The sequence below is a fragment of the Ammospiza nelsoni genome, chromosome 5 (genome assembly GCF_027579445.1).
Source record: "Ammospiza nelsoni isolate bAmmNel1 chromosome 5, bAmmNel1.pri, whole genome shotgun sequence".
Classification (NCBI taxonomy): domain Eukaryota; kingdom Metazoa; phylum Chordata; class Aves; order Passeriformes; family Passerellidae; genus Ammospiza; species Ammospiza nelsoni.
In genome coordinates, this window is record NC_080637.1 from 68,936,497 (window position 1) to 68,959,860 (window position 23,364).

Genomic DNA, 23,364 nt, shown 5'->3' on the forward strand with positions numbered 1-23,364 from the left:
TGTGCTCTCTAGTTGATTTTCTCCATGCTTATTTTGACAAAGTGAAGTTTTGTATTTGTTCATTCTTTCACCAGAAGTCCAGTCTGTTCTCTCTAAACAAATGTCTGTTGTCTGAGCTGGCCTTAAGATGAGAAGGGGGGGGAAAAAAAGCATTTTGCATTTTTTAAGTTTTAAAAAAAAAGGTTGTTCAGTACTAAAATGTTCCACAGCAAGCACAACATTTTTCTTCTCTGTTCTCCAGAGCTTAAAAAAGGGCCTAAGGGAACAAGGCACATAATGAGTAACCTGACCAGGCAGTGTCTAACTGGTTTAAAACTCCTTAATCTCCCTAACTGGTGGGAACTGGAATTCACTGGTTAGGGTGAAGGTCATTCTCTTTGCTGGAAACAAGGCAGCTACAAAGTGCTGTAGTTTGGTTAGTTGAGGTAAAATGAATCTTTTCTTTAGTGTCCTAAAAGTTAGGTGTCATAGCTGTCTAGACCAGTCAATTGCTTCATTTTCACTAGAGGTGCAGTGGACAAAGTATTCCAGCTCTTATTTTCTTCTTCTTCCTGAGGGATCTTAAGTAGTAAATAACAAATACTAAACCTTTAGACAGATGATTAATTTTACCTGAAGTACTTAATGAGTGGTGATTAATTTCTTCTTCTACTTCCTGGAAGCAATATCTAGCATTTTTTAGGCATGAATAAAATTGTTTTCTTTACCTTACATGACTTGGTTTCTTGACCTGGTTTAAATAGATATGGAGATCTTTCGTATCAACCTTTCTAGTGAAAAAAAACTTGGAAAAAAAATCAGTGGAAAAGTAGGGGAGGAAACCCTCCAACAGAGAAGGTGATCTTTTGTGAAAGCAGGTATTGAAAGGCTACAAACCTTCAACCAAGCACAGAAACATTAATTGGAAGAAAGGGTAAACTCTTGTATTCCTTCAAAGAAGAAACTCCTGGCAGTAAAGTGTGAAATGTAAAAACAATATTGCACATCATGTTCAGCCGTTTGAGAAGACTGAGAGGACCTTATCAGTGTCTGAGTATCTGAAAGGAGGGTGCCAGAGGATGGAGCCAGGTTTTTGGTGGTGCCAGACTATAGGACAAGAGGCCATGGGCAGAAACTGATGCACAGAAGCTCCACCTGGAGATGAGGAAGAACTTCTTTCCTGTGCAGTGATCATGCACTGCACAGATTGTCCACAGAGGGTGTGGACTCTCCCTCACTGGGGATATTCCAGACCCCTCTGGAGGCAATCCTGTGCCCTGTGCCCTGGGATGGCCCTGCTGGAGCAGGGAGGTGGGACTAATGACCACTGTGGTCCCTTCCAGCCTGATCCCAGTCTGTGATTTTGTGCTGTTTGCACAGCTAAGTCAGGTGCTGCTGAATTTGGAAGGGAAAAGGCTTATTCAACTGAATTGTTTTCTAAAAGTAGCTCACTGTTCAGCATCAAAAGCTTTAAGATCACAGCTAAATTTTTTTTTGTCAATATTGATGTGAAACAAACTTGGTTTGAACTAAAGGGAGCTGTTTCTTTCTTACCTTGCTCACTGATGGGCCTGGATTGTGTCTTGGTAGTTTTGAACAGGGTATGGTTTTAAGATCATCAGGAATTGAAAGGAGTGGAGGATTGTGAGCATTTTTTGAGCTGCATAAAATCAAGTGTAATTTAATTTCTGAAATGTAGTAGTAATGCAGAGTTTCTAGATGTATTTTTAGAAACCTAAGTAAGTTCGTGGAATGTGGGTGAAACACTGTATCTTTAAAAATTTGGAAGTTTAAAAGGTATCTTTCAACGATCAGATCTCTTAAAACTATGATCCTAGCATTTAATATTCTATCCTGTACTGACATCCATTTAGTTCTTACATTAACTGAGGTTAATTTAACAAGAGATGGGAAGGTGGCTCTTAAGAACAAGGAGGTGATAAGTGTTTTTAAAATGCCTGGCTCTGCAGTGTGGTGAGAACCATTATAATTCTGTGATTGGTGAATCACTGAAACATTCCTGTGGGGAGACTGATGGTTCAATGTTATTTGTCATAGAGTGCCACTGGTTAAAAATACTGACACTAAGAATGCATAGGCTGCTATTTCTTGTCCTGCCAGCTGTACTGCTGTAGTTGCAAGGGGTAGGAATGGGATAACTCCAGCAAAGTCTTCACTCCTATTAGAATGAGTCTGAAAATAAAAGGCATGGTGACTTTTGGTGCATTGTTGGAATTGTGCGTTATTTTTGGTGTGTCCAACATTACCTTTAGGCCTTTTAAGTAGAAAATCCTTTCTAAAGGCTAGTTCTGGTACCAGAGGGGTTTTATGGCCCATGTTACATCATTATTTAAATTCAGTTTGAAGTCCAGTGGAACTAATCTCTGCTTTTGAGTTACTGTACATGAACTTAAAAATGAGTGCAGAACAATGATTTTCTACCAGAGTGGGAGCAGATTAAAGCAGAGGGTGCAACTAATGCAATTTTATTTTTCAAAAACATGTTTTCCATACTGAAAATAGAAGACAGACACTTCTAGTATTGTGTCACTGTGGCATTTCTAAATTTATATAACTGAAATGTATGTCTAGGCATGTCTGGTTTTGGTTTTTTTGAAAGCCATTTTCAAGCTGAAGTCCCAAAAAAGCAAAGGGTCACTGAGCTAGCTCAAGGTGTTCATATTAGAGGCAGCATCTCTGCTTCTAAGGGTTAGGTGAATGAACTGTATGTGACAGGTGAAACTGGTCTTACCTTTATGCTTTTGTGCAAGAGTGAAAGAGTTAATACCCGATCTACTTGTCCAATCAGACTTTGTTTCAGAAGAACCTCTGTCCTCATACTGTGGGTTTCTTAACAAGGCTCTTTTCACTGTTGCATGCACCAATATGGTAATTGTTAGCCAGATGTGCACTGAGAAACTCTGTCCTAGTTACAAAATCTCCTGTTCTGGAGCTTGATTGATATATTCTATACATTAGAATTGCTGCAATTACTGTTGTAATTAATTAATAACTTTTTAAAAAACTGAAACAATATTCTTAGCTTCACATTCTTTGGACTTTTAAAATAAGCAGATACTTTATTTACCTGGTGGCTCTGAAGAGCAGTGGACTTCCATGTCTTGAGTAAAAACTGAAGTTAATTTTTTTGCTGGGCTGGATCACTTGCCAGGGGGGTAGCTCTGAGCTGTAGTATATATTCTGAGTAGTATATATTCTGCAATAGTGCATAGCATTTTATTATCATCACAAATACAGTGGGTTTTGACTTTAGTAACTGCCTTTGTCTTGAGAGTGCTGGAAAGGCTTGCAGCCAGGAATTTCTAAAAGAGTTCAAAGTTAAGCATGTGAAGTAACAGAACTGTACCCTACTGGAGCAGTCTTGTAAGGCTTTGAATGCTGTAAAGTCTCTGGCTTTAGTAGATAAAAGTACAGTATTGAGACACTGACAGAGAAGTTGGTTGAGTAGGCAGTGTCAGTATTCTCCAGTTCTTAGACTAGCAGATCACCTGTAGGATATGTATGTGAAGGTGATAGTGAGCAAAGACTGCTCATGGAAATGAGGAGTCTGTTTTATCCTTTTCACCAAAACTTATCTCGTACAAATTCAACTTCAGGAAGAAGCAATTAGTTTGAGTGTGTAAATGAAGATACATCTTGTGTATATAACAACTTGAGTTCTGTACATCTGTCAATTTGTTGTTGTGATTGACCTCTAATTTTTTTGTTAATGCCTCAAAATGTTTTTGAAGTTAGGTGTTAAATGAAAGAGGAAGAGTATCTAAATTGCAGCAAGCAGGCCTGTATGAATTCTACAGCATTGCCATTGTCTTCACAGTGTGATTCTGAACTCGGGGCACACATGCTTACCTGTTGGTGTGGAAAAAGTTAAGGATCATGAGACTTAAATAACTTACACACCTGCACTGCAGAGGATGAAGGCCAGTTGGTTAAGGTGTTTCAGTGGCACAGAGCTCTGAAATAGATGAGATGGGAAATTTTGATGTGGGTGATGGTAGATTTGTCAAGTTCAAGAGGTGTTGGGTTCCAAATATGCAGTTGTTGTTTTTGATCAGAAGGGGAGAGGGCAAGGCCTGTCCTGGCCTGAACAGTGCCTCATGAGCTGGCTCTGGCTCACTAAAGCTTTCATCTGCTCCCACTGCTTGCATTGCAGTAATGCTGTTTACTCTGCTAGGATACTGATCTGGTACGGAGTTTATTCTGCAGGATTTACCAATTTAATCCTTGGCAGAATTATCAATTGTCCAGAATTAATTGCTATGAAAACATTGACATCAGCGAAAGTAAATTTTTACTTCTGTTTAATATGTTGCATTTCTATTTCTTTAAAAAAAAAATTACTCTAGTTTGCTTTTTAACCAGAGCAAGAAAATCCATCCTCTGTAGGCAAACCATGTGTCTCTTGAGCTGAGTAAATGTTAAGCTGAAGTCTTTGTTTTCATTCTATATATTCAGTTCAACTGGGGTGAGAATTATCAAACAGTTTCAGGTATATTCTGTGTGAAATAAGGAAAGAAATAAATCTGAAAGATTGTTCCTAGAACAGGCAGCAGGATTGAGATGAATGATTAGAGGTGGTGAAAGGGTTAAGCATGCAGGTTTTGAGGGCTGGGTAAGTAACTAATTGCAGGTAGTGAAATTTAGGAGATCACGGGGTAAACCAATTTAAAGGCTATATATACCATAGCCTGAGGGCTTCTTTGGGACTGGGGGAAAGAGGTTGTATCTTTTTTTTCCACTGCGATCATACTCTCTCTAAATTCCTGAATTAATGGTTTGTGGCAGCCTGAGACTGGCTCAAACTAGAGTGGTAACAGCTTAGCAGAAAGGAAATATAGACATTTTAATTACTTTGTTTGTGTGATTTGACTTTGCTGCTGGTGCTATTAGCTTCTGGACTGCACTGTTAGAACATTTTGTTTGAGAAGATCAATCAGTTACTGTAGAATTCTTTCCAGGCTCTTAGAATTACAGCATCTTTGAAAAGAGCCAAGCAGGGGTTATGGTTCTGCTGGGACAGGTAGACTTGACTTGTCAAAAGCTGAAATGTTGAATGTTCTTTGCAGGTCATGCTCTGTACCCCAGAAAAGTGTAGCCTTAATTGTGTGGAATGTTGCTTTTGCAACACTGATGGTGTATACTATAAAAACATCACTGGTATAATTGTGGTATACTTGAGGAACTGAATATGTTATTTTAGAGTGAAAAGTGATCTTGATAATTCTAAATTGCATTTTATAACAGTTCATCAGCACTAGCTTGTCAAAGTTCATTTGCTAAGTTCATCTTTAAAATGATATATGTGATTTTTCTTAGCATTGCTCCTTATGTCCTTACAATAAAAAAACCCAAACCCTGAAGCTATGGCCAGCTCATTTGATGAATAAACAGGTTTTACAATGGTTGCTTGGAACTGGGTATCAGAAGAAAAAAAAAAATTGAACTTCAGGTTGAGGTCTGAAGTCTAGCAAGAGATACTAGAAAATACAACTCTGGATTGTTTGTGAGCATGTGGTGAAAACCAAGCAACAATGCAGCTTTCTAATGTTGTCCAGCAGTTTAAAAATCACCTTCAAATCTCTGTGCCCTTACATTAAGGAGAAAGGAGAAGGAAATCAGATGTTGTTGCCACAGGTAGCAAAATGCATTATGCTGTTGTGGTTCTGACTTGTGTTTAGTTGGGCTGAGTGGCAGTCAGCTGTGTGTGTGCTGCTTGTAGCCCCATGGAAGGGAGAGGAGGAGCAGCAGCTGCCTTCATTCCCCTGCACAACACACTGACCAACTTGCTTGCCCTGGTCAAAGAGGAGCTTGTGCAGCAGCAGGAGGGAACTGCATGATGATCACACTGCCAGCCTTAAACTCCTGCAGGAAACCTGGGTGGAGAGTAGGCAGAGCAGCCAAGTGGGTGGGTGGGGACAGGCAGGAAGGAAAGGATCCCTCTGCTGTCCCTTCTTCCTCCTCTCACAGCTGGCTGGGCAGGCAGGAAGGGACCTGCTCACCTCTTGCTCTTATTGATTCTTTCTAGTCAGTATTAGAGTGACAAAAGCAGATATTGAGCTCAAATTTCTGCAGCCTCATGTACTGGACTTGGAAAATAACAAGAGATGTCAAGGAGAGAACAATGCTCCCTTCTAACCTTGATCTCTGCTTTCCTTCTGCTGTGCGTTAAGTCCACAGCCCAGCGGAGTGCCATCGGAAAATAGCACCTTGCTAACTGTGGTGTGTGTGGCTCTCTTTTCCTGATGGATTTCACAAAAAGAGAGATCTGTCCCATTTTTGTAATTGTTAATTCCCACTGTTGCTGCTCTCACAAGGATTGTGCTAAAGAGGTGAGTAAGAATTTCAGCTCTGTCAAGTGCGTGTAGCCACAGGAAAGTATTTTGGAGGTGAATCAGAGTTCTCTACAAATCTTTTGAACATTTGCTTAGCTTGGTTCTTTAGCTTTTAAACTTGACTTTACTTTTCCCCTTGTAGTTTTTTAAAATGTAAATTAAAATCCTGACCATCAAGGCTGGAACATTAATTGATTCTGCTATTTTCCACCTATGGTTTTGTTCCAGATCTAAGCATTTTTTATTAAATTTAGAAGGTCTGAGGGTGTGTAATACTTCACCTGCCTTCATTTTGATTTGTTGTAGAAGTTATACAGCATTGATTGTACCTTCTCTAATGAAGAAAACTATATTTTCAGTTCTCTAATGAAGTAAAAGATATTTTCAGTATCTCTTGCATTACAGCAAGATGTTAAGCTACTGACTCAGTAATCTGGTGATCTAATTAATGCAAAATATTATGTATTTCTAGGCAAAAAATTATGCAAGAGTTCTAGATAGCTTATACTTTGGGGTTTCAAAGTTTCCTGGAAATTTAGTGTTTTTAAGAATACCTAACTTGCTTTTAGTTCATCAGGTAACTTTTGATTATGTTGAATTTTGGAACATATTTTTTCGCTTGGTTAAAATCTGATAAAATCACAAACTTTCACATCTAAGATAAGTGAAACATGAAATCTCTTTTATGCTTAACATGCAAACTGTCAGTTTTTAGTTTTGTATCTTTGGCTACCTACATAAGCATCCATATTTTAGAGGTATTCTCAAAATCTAAGTGTTGAGTGATTTTTTTTTTTTTTTTTTTAATTGGTGCTTCTTTCAAAATAAGCAGTTGTGCCCTGACTGTTCTGTAAGCCCGAGAGTTCAAGCAGCAGTGTAGGAAACTTCAGCTCACTGGAAGCTGCTGCTACCTTTTTTGGTTGGATTTGTTTCAAGTCTGATACATGCTGTGATTTGGTTCATTATGCAGCTGTATTAATGTGTTTGCTGGCAAAATAATGGAAATTACACTGGTGTGGGACTGGGAAATGGAGAAAAGGACACTGTTGCTTTCAGCAGCACTGTCAGCTTGTGCAATTTTAGAAAGAGTAGCTTGAGAAAATGTTGATTTTTCATGTGTGCCTGTTAGACCTGTCTATTCTTTTTTTTTTCTTTTGCAAGGGCTCTTTCTGCTGTTTCTTTAGCAAACTTGTAAATAATGCTAGTGGGATTTGGCTGTTTAATTCTTAATGAACTGCCACTGGGAAATGGGACTAGTAGATTAGGATTTGAGTTGTCCTGTGGCTGTTCTAAGGGGCCCAGGACCAGCACACAGCAATGTGACCATTTTTAGTGTGGTAAATGCAGGAAACACTGCATTTCCTTGAGTGCCTTTGGGTTCAGAAACTGCTGAAGGTATGCTTGGCTGCCCAGCTCGTGCAGTCTGAAGAACACATCAAGGTTATGTGAACTTCAGGGCCTGGTCTCCTTTGAGTTTCTGTGTGATGGCAGATTAAGGTGTGGAGGCAGCTCTGGTTAGAAAAGATTTCACTGATTTATTGAGTTTTAATCATTCATAGAACCCCTGTCTTGTATAAAATAGTTTGACACTTCTGTTGGTGCTTGCAGAAGGGAACAAAAGGGTTTAAAAAGCTGATGAACTTCAGTATCTGGAGAGTGCTTGTCCAGAGCTGGAGAGGAGGCTTAGGCAGCCCTTCTCATGGACTGTGGAGCAAAGTGAGAAATAGGGAGCTTCTTGAACACAGAATCCCAGGCCACAGTGTAATGTTCTCCCAGATTTTCTGAGGAGCAGTTGGAACATGGAAGCTCTGCTAAAGGGCTGCAGGAGCTTCACTTTTTAACTGTACTCTTGGTTTGGAATTCAGGAGTATTGTAAAATGGTCCTCATGGTAGGGCCTGAAGATTTTGGACAAGTGTTTAATTTCTTTCAGCAGTGAGAAATGCAGGGTAGCAGACTGAATTTCTTATTTTAAAATCTATCCTTAGCTTTAACTTTCCAGGCTCTGTGCAAGAACAGAGCATGTGGTACAATAATTAACAAGAAAAATCAAATCCTGGCTTTGTTATGCTGATATTTTTCTGTACCAGTTGTCTTCCTCATGTTAGCTTTTAGTTTTCTGAAATGAGATTGTCACAGATCTGACATCATCCTTCTGCTGCCACAGTGTGAATGAATGTCAGTGCAGGCTGGTATGTCTGAGGCTTGAGCTATTTAAAAGACTTAAATGTGTTAAACTTGGGCAAATTTAGATGGGAATGTATGCAATAAGGAGTTGAATAATTAATGCATAGATTACATGTGTCATACATTTAATTATATTAAAAAAATCTATTCTTAATTATATATAGAAATATCTATATTCCATATTTAAACCTGAACTTCTGGGACTATTTTAAGTGTGGTCATAATGAAAGGTGCCACCTTTGACAAGTCAACTGTATGAGCAGAGTTTTATTAATCCCTTTACAGTGGAGAGCTCTGTGTCCTGCTTGGAAGCTGGAGGTGTATAAGGCCTGGTTACAGTCTGAAACCTTCCCATCCAGACTTGGGTCTGATGTTTTATCACCTGGGGCATTGATTTTCTTAAGGCTTAATAATCAGCAAAGCTTCTGAAAGTGTTCAGCTAATTCATTGGCAGACTGTGTTTCAGTGCTTATTCTAGTCACAGTGTAGTCTGCAGTTCTGTGAATTTCAATTGCTAGAGTTTCACAAGGGCAAATTGTAGACCAAAGAAATAGATAACCTTCCTGTTATAACAGCATACTGGTTCTTATCAAATCAATTGTTTTCTTTCTACAGTGTGGGGGTTTTGTGTTGGCTTTTTTTTTCTTTTAAGAATTCTGACTACAGGGTCGGTAGGTGCAGAGACTGGGATTTAAACTCAAACTTTTCTGTTTCAAGGGTTGTTTCCTGCTCACAGTAGAGGAATGGGGAAATGTCTTGATGGAACCAGTGTTTTCTAGGATATTGGGAGAAGTTTCTGTTTAGGGCACGAATCACAGTGCTTGTACTGCTACTTCATTTATTTCTGTTCTTTAGAGCTGTGGTTTTCACTTTGTGTTCAGTTGTCATTCAGCAGTGACACAGGGTCAGATGTATCAGGTGTATAATTTCAGGATTGTTTAGCTTGAAAACACTAACTCTGTTCAAACATTTGAACAGCATGTCTTCATCCTCTCTCATTCTGCTGTTTTAAATACAGAGTTTGAAACTAAAGGCTGAATCAAGTAAAATTGGGTGCCAGATTTTGTTGTGGACCATTGGCCCCAAAATACCACTTTTGGCTGTGATTAAGTGATGAAGCTTGGCTCTCTGCCTGAAATGTTTTTCAGAATTCCCAGATGGTCACATCTCATGGCATGTTTTACAGCTTTGGGTGGTTAATCTCATTTAGGTTTTGTTTTCCTTTCCCCCTGTAGTTTAGAGTGTATTGGAAAAAGGGTTGCTGTGTATTGTGGAAGGGCTTTTGTACAGCCTGTATTGTAAGCTCATTTTCCTGAGCTCACAACAGCAGTGATGCAGGAGTGTGGGTTGGGTGTGGTAGGGCTTTGGGGGAGAGCTAAGATGCTGGAAGGTTTTTGTTTTTTTTTTCTTAAACATTGGACGAGTTATTTAATGATCCAGTCAGATTATCCTGGGCTAAGGTTTTTCCTGTAAAAACCTTCTTCATATAATGGCAGATTGGAAACATTTTGGGAAGCAACAGGATGCTTTAAAGACTGTCAAATTAATGCTGTGGTTTCTGGCATTAGTGTCACATAGGAACCATTTCCTTCCATTCTCAGTCCAGTCTGTGTACTTCCCTCTAACCTGCACAACTTCCATGGAAACTAAAAGGTTTCCTTTCATACTTCATATGAAATTCCTATCATAACTTGAGCACCCAATTGCCAGTGGCTTGTGTTGCAGAAATGTAACTGGGAAATGGAAAGGGGTGTGTGTGGAACATTTGCAAAAGTCACTAACAAACAAATGAGTACTGGGGTCAGACTTTGCCTTAATTTGCCCTAGTTACTTAGGTCACTTACCTAGAGAGTAAAAATAGGTGGTTTGTCAGCACAATCAAAACTTAAATCAAATGGGCCTTGCAGTTTCTCAGTTGTTGTTTGTGTGTTTCAGGGTGTCAAGCCAGCCAGCTTTGATAAAGTAGCAATCCCTGAAGTGAAGGAGATTATTGAGGGATGCATTCGGCAAAACAAAGGTGAAAGGTAAGTACTTGCTTTGCAGGTAAAGGTACCAGCTGCTGAGGCCTTTCTGTCCTTTTGATGATACCAAATCCAGTTAGTTCCTGGGGTCTTTGTTCTGGTGAAAGTTGGGATGCCAGTATTATTTCTGCAGATTCTGATATTTGGTAGATTCCTATTCAGTGATTGTTTAAGAGGATTAAGTGTCAGGAAAAGTGCAAATGCCATAGTAACCATCCATGTCAGTTTATTCAGAAATTCCGTTGCTTTTGTTAAAACTGACCTAATCAGCAGAGTAGTGGGGGACAGTCCTTCTGGGTTTCCAGGTGTTTGGATTGGTTGGTTGTTCCGTAATCCTTTGGGTTTTTTTGTCCCTTTGATTCTTTTGGTATGATTGATCATTTTGACGATTCCAAGTTAAAAGTTCTTGTTGCTCATTTTTATCCATATTTTCTGCAAGATGACTTCTACTTCAGGTGGCTAACTTGCACTATTATAAGAAATCTGTAACTCTGCTGATGGCTTATTTGTGGGATTTGTTTTGTTTTCTGCTTTTACGTGGTTGTTGCTTACTGATTGTCAATTTCAGACTGTTTCAGCTTTGTCCACCCTTTAGTTGTCCTCTGTTCTGTTCAGAACTGGTTTTGTTCATGGATGTTTATTCATCCCATTTTACGAACTTTTGAAGTTTTACATCTAATGGTGGTGTTGTGTATTTTTAGTTTCAGTTCTTTTTCTTGTTTTTAAACAATTTAGTGGTTTTTTCTCCTTTGAAGTTAATTTTGTTGTTGCACATCACTTATTTTTTGACATTTCATTTAAGCTGTTAGCTACAATTGTTAATGATGTGTTTGTAAATCTCTTTTGTACCTTCAGGACAAAGCTTCTAATTATGCCAACAGAATGCACATAAGGTGGTTCAAAACAGCATAAAACTTAGAGAATAAATCAGGGGAGCATCTGTCAAGGTTATTCCTTAGTATTTTATGAAATCCTGAGAGCTGAATGTGCTTTCTACATTCTTTCCCAATATCTAGATATGCTATTAAGGACCTTTTGAATCATGCTTTCTTCCAAGAAGAGACCGGAGTACGGGTAGAACTTGCAGAGGAAGATGATGGAGAAAAAATTGCCATTAAACTCTGGCTCCGAATTGAAGACATCAAAAAACTCAAGGGCAAATATAAAGATAATGAGGCAATAGAGTTTTCATTTGATTTGGAAAGAGATGTCCCAGAGGATGTGGCACAGGAAATGGTAAGTGCTGGTGGTCTGACAAAGCTCTGGAAGTAGTGTTGTTCTGTGCCAGTGGGTTGTGGTCTGTCAGCCTCTGCTTTTGCTGTTCCTGTCTAGAAATAAATGAGTTCCCAGGTGTGTAGATGAGTAGTGCCAGAAAGAGCTTTGCTGTAGCACTGGGGCAGGGGCTGTCTGTGGCAGTGTGAATTCTGTGATTGTGTCCTCCCTCAGGTGGAGTCTGGCTATGTCTGTGAAGGGGATCACAAGACAATGGCGAAAGCGATCAAGGACAGGGTATCTTTGATTAAGCGCAAGCGAGAGCAGCGCCAGTCGGTGCAAGAAGAGCAGGAGAACATCCTTCAGGAAGAAGGCAGTCAGAAGCAGCAGCTGGAGCAGCAGCAGCCATCAAGTGCTTCCCATGCAGGGTCAAAGCATCCCCAGTCTGTCACTGGTACTACTCCTGTCCCTACTGCTTCAGCGTCGGTTTCCACACAAGTGGAGCCTGAAGAGCCAGAAGCTGATCAACACCAACAGCTGCAGTTCCAGCAACCCAGTATATCTGTTCTTTGTAAGTGCCTCAGTCAGTTCCTTGCACTTACACAGTTTTACATTAGTTTTATGTTTTTGGTGAATTTAGCAGTAAATGCACTAAAATTATGCTGTCTGCCATTGCAGTCAGAAGCACAGCAACATAAGATGCATTCCTGGGGCTTAGGTGAGCCAAGGCTTGGCACAATTCACAGCTCAGTCTTAGCACAAAATGGTTTCTCTTTGTTTCAAGGCAATGTACTTAATGAACTGGGGCACCTAAAGCATGAGCAGCAGCCCTTGGTTCTGCTGCCCTCCTGCAGGGACAGTGGATTCTGGCCCTGCAGAAGGCTGTATGCTCCTGCACCAGTGCAGATCAGGGTATTAAAACCACTTGTTTGAATCCTTGTTAACTTACTTTTAAAGTTGAAATGAGATTAATCTACAAGTAGTTCAGCTCATAATTTCCTTTCTGAAAAGTCTTGATTTTCTGTTTTACATACTGTATGTAAAAAGATGAATTTATAATCCTATCTTTTCTTCTGCCATCCCAGCATTTGAATCAGTATTTGAATCAAGATGGAAGGTGACAGCTTCTGTATTAGAATGATGAAGTTAAAAAGCAAATTACTGTCTACTCGTAAATAAGCAGGATTTTAAATTGGCTGTTATGCCTAGTTCACTACTGTGCCTACATGGTGCATCTGCCAGCCAGCACAGCACAACTGTTTTAAATATCTGCATAAAGTTAAATAAAAACAATGATTAATAAACCTTGAAAGAGCATTCATAACAATGTGGAATTTAGGTTTCTATTTCTAGTCTAGACTTTTGTAGGAAATACAGTTTGTTCTTAAATATGCTCCCAAAGAACTCCTGAAATAAGTAATTTTTTCAGGGTTTTAGGGGAAGGCATAATGGAGGAAAAAAAGATTTTAAAATCAGCTTAAATATTACAAGAGGTGAAATGATAAAGGTCCATGTGACATGGCACAAAAATCAATTTAATATTTGATCAATTATAGAATATTTGAAATTTTTAATCCAGACCACAGTTCTTAACAATGCATATTTTTTCCTTAACTTTTGCAGCTGATGGAACAGTTGACAGTGGCCAGGGGTCATCTGTGTACACTGAATCTGTGGGCAGTCAGCAGGCTGTGTCCTTTGGTTCACAGCATGAGCAGTCAGTCTCAAGCACTGGAGTCCAGGGATACCCAGCTTCAGTGGGCCAAGTGCAGTCCCAGCAGCATGGAGGTTATCAGCCACCTGCAGGGGTAAGCCACACCTCACAGCACTGCAAATGCATGGGGTTACTTGGTTTTGTGTGTCTGTGAAAGGTGAGAGGAATCTGCCAGGCCATCTTCCATGTATGTTTTGTTTTGCATAGGATACAGATTCTGCATGGGAGGAGTTCAGGGGTTTTGTTTTTGCAAGATGACTGATTTTAGGGGAGGAGGGGAAAGTGCAAGAATGTCTTTGCCTTTAAAGCTTTTGTTTAAACTTGGCTGCAGTTAAGCAGAATAATGGGTTAGTCATTTTTGTGAATGGAAGTAACATCTCAGAACAAGACTACCTCTTGAAAATAAGCATTTAATCTTGCTTGGGAAGGTGGTGTGTGTATGTGTATATGAAGTTACCAGGGATCAAGCTGCTGGTTTAGTTTGAAGAAGGGATTAGAGTAATTGAAGTCACTGTATGAAATTGCTTTGTGTGTTCTGTGAGACTTTGATTACAGATTCTGCAGGTAAGACTTTTTAAACTGTTACAGAATGTTGCATGTGAGAGCTCCAGACTGAAAAGACCCTACATCCTTGTTCCCAGTTTTATTTCTAGCTTGTGTTGATTTGCTCATCATGTGTATTCCTTTTCCCTGGAAAGTCTGCACTGGGCACAAATACTTTTCCTACTATGTTCATTTGTGTTGCCCTTTTATTTTGGTATGTTTTTTCCTTGGTATGTTTTTAGATCTGAGTAAGAGAGTATGCAGAAATCTATTCTAATTCTGGAGTAGAACTTCTGCTACTTTTATATTGTCTTCAATGGTTGCCTTGTCGCTTGTTTTTTACACAAAAATCCAAGATTGAGGCAGACATTATGGTATAATGCAGTAACACCAAAAAGGAGAAGATTGAGGGTCCTCACTTCTTCTGGTACCTGTGGTTGTAGGTTTTATTACAGAATCACTGGTGTAACTAGGATTTTGGCAAACAGGCTGCTATCACCCACAATCAAAGCATCTCCATCTTTTTCAAAGACACTTAACTGAGGTGTATGGTACTGTTAGTCCTTGATGATGAGTTCTTAATCCCTCTAAATAAGCTGCTCTTCTGGGTAAGCCATATTTTGGAGTGTGGGCACATACTGGGCCAGAAGCCATGTCACTCTCTTGGGATGGCTGGCTTCCAGGTTGAAAGACCAGAATCTTTTGGGAGGAGGAGGGAGAGCAACAAGCACATGATAAAGGAACAGCTAAGCTGTGTAGTTTGCTGCAAAAATGGGCTCAATGCTGTGTGGTGACAACAGTGGCACCAGGAGGCTGGCAGACTACAGGGACTACTGACCCTTTGTTGGGAAGGGGCTGACAGGTCTAAATTACATTGACAACTGAAGAAATGGCCTTAAAAAGAAGCACAGAATTCAATTTGATCAGGACAAGAACAAGGTTGGTGCTTAAACTGGAATAATCAGCTACACAAGTACACAATGAGTAACCACTGGCTAGGCAGCCATTTTGCAAAATAAAATTTTGAAAAGTCAGGGATTACATTGGACCCATAAGCTGGACATGGTCAAAAACATCATGCTGTCATGAAAAAGGCAAACATCCCATTATACAAAATAGTAGTTCTGCTCTTGGCTATTGGTAGGTCTATCCTGGACACCTTGGTTGAGTGAATTGGAGGGTGGCTGGGGAGAAAATTCAGAGGAGACTGTTAAAAAAAACCCAGGAGAAATACAAAAAATGTGATTTATGTGGGAAGACTAAATTAATTGAGTCTATACAAGAGAAGCTTGAGGAGAGAGAAAGCTCTAAAAGGCTGCTATGAAATAAGGAGAGACTGATCAGATCACAACATAGTTGTTAGATAGAATAAGGAATGATAAGCCTAAATTGCAGCATGGAATTATTGTTTGGGAGGGGGTTTATTTAATACTTAACAAAGATAGATAAGTATTGTCATTTCCATCAATGCAGATGCTTCTGAACTATTTGGAAAAATTAGAGTCAGGAATGATAGATAACTACTCCTGCCTCGGAATAGATGAAGATGTATTTAGTTAACTATTTGAGTTCTTTTCTACCTCTCTCTCAAATTTGTAATCAATTTAGCAAGATTTCTCACAACAGAAATCTTGGAAGTCAGATCTCTACTGAATATCTTGATATTTTCTCTCTGGAGGTCTGTATTTCATTTTATTTAGTTTAAGATATTGTGGATTACCTCCATATGAAGTGTATACTGCCTCTTTGAAAATATATTTCCATTCACTTAAACCCACAGCAGAACACAATACAACCCCATGCCTGAAAAAAAAAGCAATAACCAAAGCCCCTGAACCAAAAAATGCAAATCCCACTTCAAAACTTTATTCCTTCTGATTTGCTTGGATTTTGATCTATGGCCTTCTGGATTGTGGCAAAATTACAAAATCCAGATGTTTTTATTGGCCCAGCATCTGGAAGATGCTTGTCTAAGTCTAATTTTACTGAATTTTCCACAAATTAAACTGAGTGTTTTCCACAACTCATGTTGTAGAAAGTGTAAGGTTTAAATTTTATGGTGAAGTTTCAGTTAATAAAGAGCCAGCTGCATACATTTAATTCATAATTTGGGCAGAGGGACTGCTCCAGTAGAAGAACAGGGTGACACCTGTAAACACACATTCACTCTAAAAACTAATCAGTGTTTGAAAGTCTAAGTTTTTATTTGTCAGACTATCAGGTGCTTTGAGTACACACACTAGGGCTGTCTTGTAGTCCAAGAGAAAATATTCTCTGTCTGATGTTCCTTCCATGTGTTTCTCATGAGGGTTCTAGGGAGCTTTCCACCCTGCTCAGTAACCTAAGGCAAACTGGGCTCCTCAGAGGTGCACACAGCCTGTTCCCAGTGTGTCCTGGCATTCATTCAGCATTCTCATATCTTGTGGTACCACATATTAGTCAATATTGGGCCTTCCATTGTATGTCTTCATTTCTTTTCTACCTCATTATAGTTTTTGCTGGTTTTGTTATTACTTTTTTTTTTTAAGTGTTCAATTCTTAACTTTTGTTTTCCTCCTTTAGCCTCAACGTGGTCGTAGCATGTCAGTTTGTGTCCCCCACCTTCCTGCTCTTCCCTGTATGTCCTGCATCCCTCTCAGTGCTCCTTGCACCCCACCACCAGCGCTGTCTGCACCTCTTTCTCCTTTCTACCTTCGGACTGTCCCTGAAGAAACCTTTGCAGAAAAGCTTTCTAAAGCCCTGGAAAGTGTCCTGCCCATGCACTCTGCCTCTCCACGCAAGCATCGACGCTCCAGCCTGCCCTCCCTCTCTGTCAGTCCTGTATGTGTTACCATTTGCCTCCTGGCACAGTAAGATAAGTTATCATTAAATACATCCTGGGCTCTGGGCATTTTTAAAGGGAGAAATTGAAAAGTCAGTTCCTTATACTGTGCTGCTGGAACGTTGATTTTGTTATTTTTATTTATTTCTATGAAGCAGTACTGGTAAACATTATCAAACAGTGGCTGACTGCTTGTATCTTTTAGAACAATATAAATGTAAATTACCCAGTTGTATCACAGAAGGTAAAGGGAAGACTAATTCTTAATACCCAAAGTCAAAAGACTTTTTATTTTTAAAATTCTTAGTAAACACTGAATGTTAATTAAGCCCTTCACAAAACAACAAGCTTTTAAAGCCTGATTGCTGTGGCTGCTTATTCTTAAAGCTTTGGCTAGCTATGATAGTGATATTAGATATTTAAAGTATGAATAGTTTTGAGGTATTTTTTGTAAATTCTTATCAGAAATGCCACTTCAACTTCTTCTTAATGGGAAGGAGGAGTAGTTTCATATTTCTTAGAAAGTCAGGTGCAAAGATAATGTGCAATAGAGGAGGAAGATTCCCTTCCATTTTGAGCTTCAGTTTACACAAGATAAATTTTGAGAAGCATTTTTATGTAAATGAAGTAATTGGAACCAGGTTTAGAACATAGGAAAAGTACTTAATCTGTAGGATCTTCTCATTAGCATCAGTCAATATGGAAATTTGCTGCTGCTTTTCCGGACAAAAGAGGCTGGGGAGAAAATAAACAATGTGGAAACAGCAACTTGAAAAGCTCATAAATGCCATTTGTCTTGAACAGTACACTTACTACTAGCTCCTGCAATTTTTTTTCCATTAGGGAAGAGAATACATTGTCTCTGGGCGTACTGCAGGCAGAGATGAAAAGATGCAAAATTACTAAATTGTTCGATGTTCTTACATAGGACTCTCTTTAGTGAAATATTATCTGCAACTCTTAAATAAGATGAGCCTCCTCTGAAGTAGTACCTCAGATGGAGTGGAATTGCCTGAGGACTCTGCTGTTATTAAATCTATCAATGTTTTATTGTCTGGGCAAGAGTTAAGTTTGTTTCAATGAATGCTAATTTTTTATATGAACAGGTATTATCATAAGCAATTAAATGATGGTTTTGTCTTACAAAATATGGTATTAAATGATATTTTAAAATTATAAATTATGATTAATTTAATCGACTTATTATTAATTGAATAAACTTTAATGATAGTTTGTCTTACAAAACATTTCCTTTAAGCTTTTTGGATAGCATACAGGACACTAGCACTGTGGTGTTTGTATTGGAAAGTACTAACATCTAATATCATCTTCTGAGTGCAAATTAGAGGCTTTGCATTGTTGCTGTTCTCAAGTTCTGAATTTCATATTCCACATATGGCAGTGACCTCAGGGGTTTGATTGTATTTCAAGCACTGATCACAATGGATAGTCCATGACAATAAGTCTCATTCCATTGTCAGGAGCAAAATGGGTTTCTTTTTGTGAACTATTGGAATTGACCTGGAAAAGCAGCTCTAACACCAGCAAATGTTCCCAATTGTAGCTATGCCTGCCATGGATGTATTTAATGGATATTTACAACTCACCTAAATTTCCTAAGTACTGTATGTTTTTGACCATGAATTGAGTATAAATTCTATAAAGTTACTTCACAGAACTGCCTAGTGAACTGTGCATGTTGATGTGCTTTCACTTTTAATGTATGAATTACCTGTCTTGTTCATGTCAATACAGCCTCAGCATCCTCGTGGGGGAACACCACCGTTCCCAGATTCACAGATATTTTTCCCAACCGTTCATGAACGGCCGGTGTCTTTCTCACCACCACCTGTCTGCCCGCCGAAGGTGGCAATTGCTCAGCGGCGCAAGAGCACTTCATTTTTGGAAGCCCAAACTTGCCACTTCCAGCCATTGCTGAAGACTGGCCAGAGTTTAGTTCCACCTGGTGGTAGTCCCACCAATTGGACTCCAGAGGCATTTGTTATGCTGGGCACAGCAGCTCAGAGAGTCGCTGGAGAGCCTCTGCATGTGCAAGTTAATCCCGTGTTTGAGCAAGCTCCTGTGCACAGTGACTATAGATCTGGACCAACACCTCCAGAGGATGCTCACTACAGGATGCATCCAGAAGCTGTATATTTGGTGGGCATGCACTATCCATCACAGGTATCGGAGCAGTATGATCAAGTAGCTTATAACTCTCACGTGACTGAACAGCATTTGAAGCAGGTCTCTGAGTCAAACCATGGGCAAGGTGGTCCTCCACAAAGCTCTGTGTTCGACTTTCAATCGGGGCAGACATATCTGGCACGACACGTTCAGAGCCTGAGGCTGGATTCTGGGCTGGGTCCCCTTTCTCCATTATCCAGTGTTTCAGCTCCCCTGAGCACAGAGGCAGCTCAGATGACGTTCCACCAGGTGTTTGTTCCGCACTCGGCCCCGGCCGTGCTCTCCCACAGTGCCGATGGCAGAGCCAGCTGTGTCTTTGAGTTCCATGTGCACACGCAGAGCTCTGCTCCGGCAGAGGGGGCGGCTCTGCCCCCGCGCGCCTACAGGAGTCGCCGGGGCTCCATGGAGAGCAGCCATGAGGAGCCCAGCCAAGGCGTAGGGTCGCATGGCCGGCTGCAGCCTGTGACAGAAGAGCAGTGTCACTATCTTGGCGCTGGGGTAGCGGGTCCCAGAGGGGGCCCTGCCAGGCGCAGCTGGCCAGAAGGAAGCCCAGAATACTCGAGTGATTCCTCACAGCTGACTTCCTCTGACACTGGTGATTTCCAGTCTCCTCCCCCTACAGGGGGATCATCTTCTGCTTTTGGTTCAGACTTCTCATTGCCCATTGTTCAGCTGCCTCAGAAGGTGTTGCAGGAGTCGCAGCTCTTCATCTGCTTCCCCCAGGGAGCCTCAACTCAGCAGGCCTTGTCCACCTCGCTTTCATCAGGACCACCTGCATCCTATCCTCAGGTTACAGGAGCAAACCCTTGCACAATTTCACTGCTTTTTATAAGTTATACTAAAAGGGAAACCGTGCTTTTAGACCTGCTCCATGTGGTTGTAAGAATTAGCATTCATGGGGGTGTCTTTCCACCAAGTCTATACTAGGATCTCTTTAACTTAACTGGGTTGCTATGAAGTAATGAGGTATTAGCAACCATCTGGTCTGGGTTCAGATTTGGTTGAAATATTGGTAGGGCTTTTGTGTTAAAAGTAAAAAATGGTCAGTGTTCCTACTGGGACTAGCTGTTCTTTTGATGAGAGATTGATGGAGTATCAAACTGGCTTTTAAACACTGGTTTTAATGAAATGTATCTTCTCCACACTTAGAATCAGCAGTGGTAGTACAACTTGCTTTGTGTTTCTCTTGATGGTCTTTTGCCATTTTAATGTATTGCTTGAGGTTGAACTTTGATACAAATAATGTTTCATTAGACGACAAGGTTATTTTGGTGACTGTCCAAAATGCAAGAGCTTTTTCTAGACTTGGGGAAAGAAAGTGGGAAGAGAGGAATGGAATGAGCTGTGTTATGTACGTGTACATGGATTTGGAAATGTACTTGTTGAAGAAGTATTTGAAAAAGCTAAAGAGGCTGAGTAGTTAATTAATGGCACAAACAACTGTTGCTAGTTGGTATTGCCACCCTGTAAGCCTTATGTGGTGTCCTTTTAAATAGCAAAATTTGAGGCCTGAAGCTTAGTTTGGAGATGTGTGTTGTATCAGCATATGTGGTATCTGCCTTTGCAATGGTCACTTTTCTGTACACTGTGAGGTGTGTGTCTATATACATTGTGTCTGCACTCCTAGTCTGAAGTCTCATAACTTTCTGTGAAAAGAGAGGATTTACTTTAAGTAGACTTCTCTCTTACCTCTTTTGTCCTTGGAATTAGGGACTGTGACGTTTTAGTTACTGGAGTATTAGCAACTTTGGGATTTGTGTGAAGGGGAATCATTTTGCTGTGTGTTTTAGTTCAAGAACTAAGTATTTAAGGCTTTCTGTAAGGGATATTAAAGGTGTTTTAGTAGAGCTGGAACGGCTTTCATCACTAGTTAATAGGTAGTAATTGCAGTGCTGTAGAATTTGCTAGAGTGAATCTCCTACTCAAGAACTTTGAAAACTTTTTTCTTCATAAACGTTTGTTAAACTCAGGAGGTAAATTTGGATGGATATAAAATACATTTGGAGAACAAAAGAGGTCACTTCTTTTGCAGAATATAACTTCTGGGATCTTTTACCTAATTCTTTAGAAGATTAGAATTTGAAACCCGAATGGAGCCAGTGTGAACATATTACAGCAGTGAGGTGTAGCAATGTGTAGATCCCAGCCTGAAGCTCCTAAAACAGCACAGAAAAAAAAGTTTCTCTTCATTGGTAGTCTGCTTTCCCCAAAGTTTCCATAATTAGAGAAGTATGGAATTTTAACAGACACGTTCCTAATGAGCTTCTGCAAGCTGAATGATCACAGCATTAAGGAATTTTCATGGATATTTCTGATATGATACATATGCACCAGATGTGCTTCTTCCAAAGGCAGTTCACCCAAGTGGTGCATGCTCAGGGAACTCATCTGGAGGTCTTTGTCTAGTTCTCTCCCAGGAGCTGATAAAGAAATACACTTGTCACAAAAACAATAATGCAGATCCTGGGATCTGATAAAAAAAAATTCAGCCACAAAAACAGTAATGAAAGTCCATTCCATTTTCCTTTGCATCTTCCACATTCATTTGTATGCCACTCATCCATTTTTTTCGTTGCTTGCTCAAAAATTCTGTCTTAGCTAGAATGTTAACCCTCACATTCCTCTATATCCAGTTCTTGGTAGCCTTTGAATGGCAGTGACTCTGAAAATTATTATTAGCCTGTGTTTTGACATGCCTCTCAAAGGAAATTCATGACATTTATGTATACTGGGTACTTTGTAATTGGTCTAGAATTCTTTATATATTCTTGCTTGGTTTTTTATGGATAGTTTTATTTCCATGTAGCCTCCTTTTATTGCCCCACCTGTCTGCGTTTGGAACACATGTAAAGGTAAAACCTAATGCATCTATTTTCAGTTACCATACCAAGGCATCCTGCTCTTAAAGCATCACCAGTGGAAGAAGAAGCTGGTAGGCTGATCTGTCTCATGTTGAGGGGCATGTGGGTTGCAGAGTCCTTCTGTATTAGTTATTTTGGAAGACTTCAAATGACATTCAGAACTCCTCCAGATTGCTCTGCTTAGTTCTGGTTGTCGTAATGGAATTTGGCCAGAAGGTCTGCTTGTCCAAAAGGACAAGCTAGAAACCTATTCCAGCCAGATAATTCCAGGCAGAAATGATTTTAACTGCCTGCAGCAGAAACCATAGAGTTTTTCTCAGCTGATTCTCATATTTTTTCCCTGCAGACACAGGTGCAAGGCCAGCCAGCCTCAAGCAATGCTGTGGTGCCATCCCAGCCTACTCAACACACTCAGCAGGTAGGATCACACCTCCTAAACTCAGGACTAAAGTACTCATAGTGTAGAATTTTGATGGCTCTTTAAAGAGCAATTGTCTACCTCTGTCATTTGACCCATAGTTTTGCAGCAAAGGAGTGCTTTAGTTCTCACCCAGTCTAACATGTTATGAGATAGACATTGTATTTCTGAGATTTATTTTAAAAATCATGTTAATGTTGTTTTCCCATGCCTGTCTTCCCCAACCTCCATCTGAGCTTGCAGTGGTGGTCCTGTTCAAGGGGAGACATGTCAGGACTTGCAGATTAGACTGTCTAGACAGGCAAACTTCATTCTCATGATTTCTTCTAACTGGAAATCTGATCTTCAATATTCTCTTAACTGCCTTGTCTTCCTTTATAGAGTCTTCATTCTTGGTTTCAAAGGAAAGAGTTCTCTTGCAAGATTTGGTGTCACTAATGGAATTTTATTAGTAATGCTAATAAGTAATTGTTAAAGCTTAACTGACTTGCCGTATTCTGAAGAACTACTGATATCACTTAGGAGGGAGTAAAAAGCAGAATTTAAGTAGGATATGCTTTAAAGAAAAACTCTGTTGGGGTGTAATAGAGCTTCTCCCTTTTTCCTGCTACAGAGTGCACAGCAGCCAGCCTCTTCCCAACAGCCTGGACAATACCAGCTGCAGCAGCCCTCAGTTTCTGCCAGCACCACTCCTGCACCACCTGTCTCTCAAACTCAGACTTCACAGATCATGCCAATGCCTCAGGCAGCAGCTGGGACACAGGTAAACAAAATTCTTTCTAGCAGAATATTTTTTTTCTTCTTCATAGCTGGTAGATTCAATACGCTGCTGCTTTCACTTTTGTCATCATTTCTAATGGTTTCAAAACATTCATACAAACAAGAGTATTCTTATTGAAAACTGGCAGTTTTGTTGAAAATGTGTTGGAAACCCTTTTACACATGGCAGTCGTGAGTAATTTGAGGGAAGGAGAGCACTTCCATGCACAAAGATCTTTAAATTGTCAAAAATATCAGGAAGCATATTGATGAATGGTGAATTGCGAACAGATTTTCAGGAACATGTCATT

At 39.9% G+C, this 23,364-nt stretch overlaps 1 protein-coding gene across 5 annotated transcripts in view; it reads left to right on the forward strand.

Annotated features, from left to right (window-relative positions):
• Positions 1-23,364, forward strand: part of WNK1 (WNK lysine deficient protein kinase 1) — a 98,172-nt gene that overhangs the window by 43,729 nt on the left and 31,079 nt on the right. For 3 of the 5 annotated variants that reach the window (XM_059472803.1, XM_059472804.1, XM_059472805.1), the window contains exons 5-10: positions 10,453-10,541; positions 11,555-11,774; positions 11,985-12,321; positions 13,374-13,558; positions 22,223-22,294; positions 22,908-23,057. In XM_059472803.1, coding sequence (XP_059328786.1) covers positions 10,453-10,541; positions 11,555-11,774; positions 11,985-12,321; positions 13,374-13,558; positions 22,223-22,294; positions 22,908-23,057 — 1,053 coding nt within the window. Of the gene's footprint in view, positions 1-6,050; positions 6,330-10,452; positions 10,542-11,554; positions 11,775-11,984; positions 12,322-13,373; positions 13,559-16,569; positions 16,828-18,583; positions 19,805-22,222; positions 22,295-22,907; positions 23,058-23,364 lie in introns of those variants that run through there. The other 2 variants (XM_059472807.1, XM_059472806.1) reach the window with 2 other exon arrangements.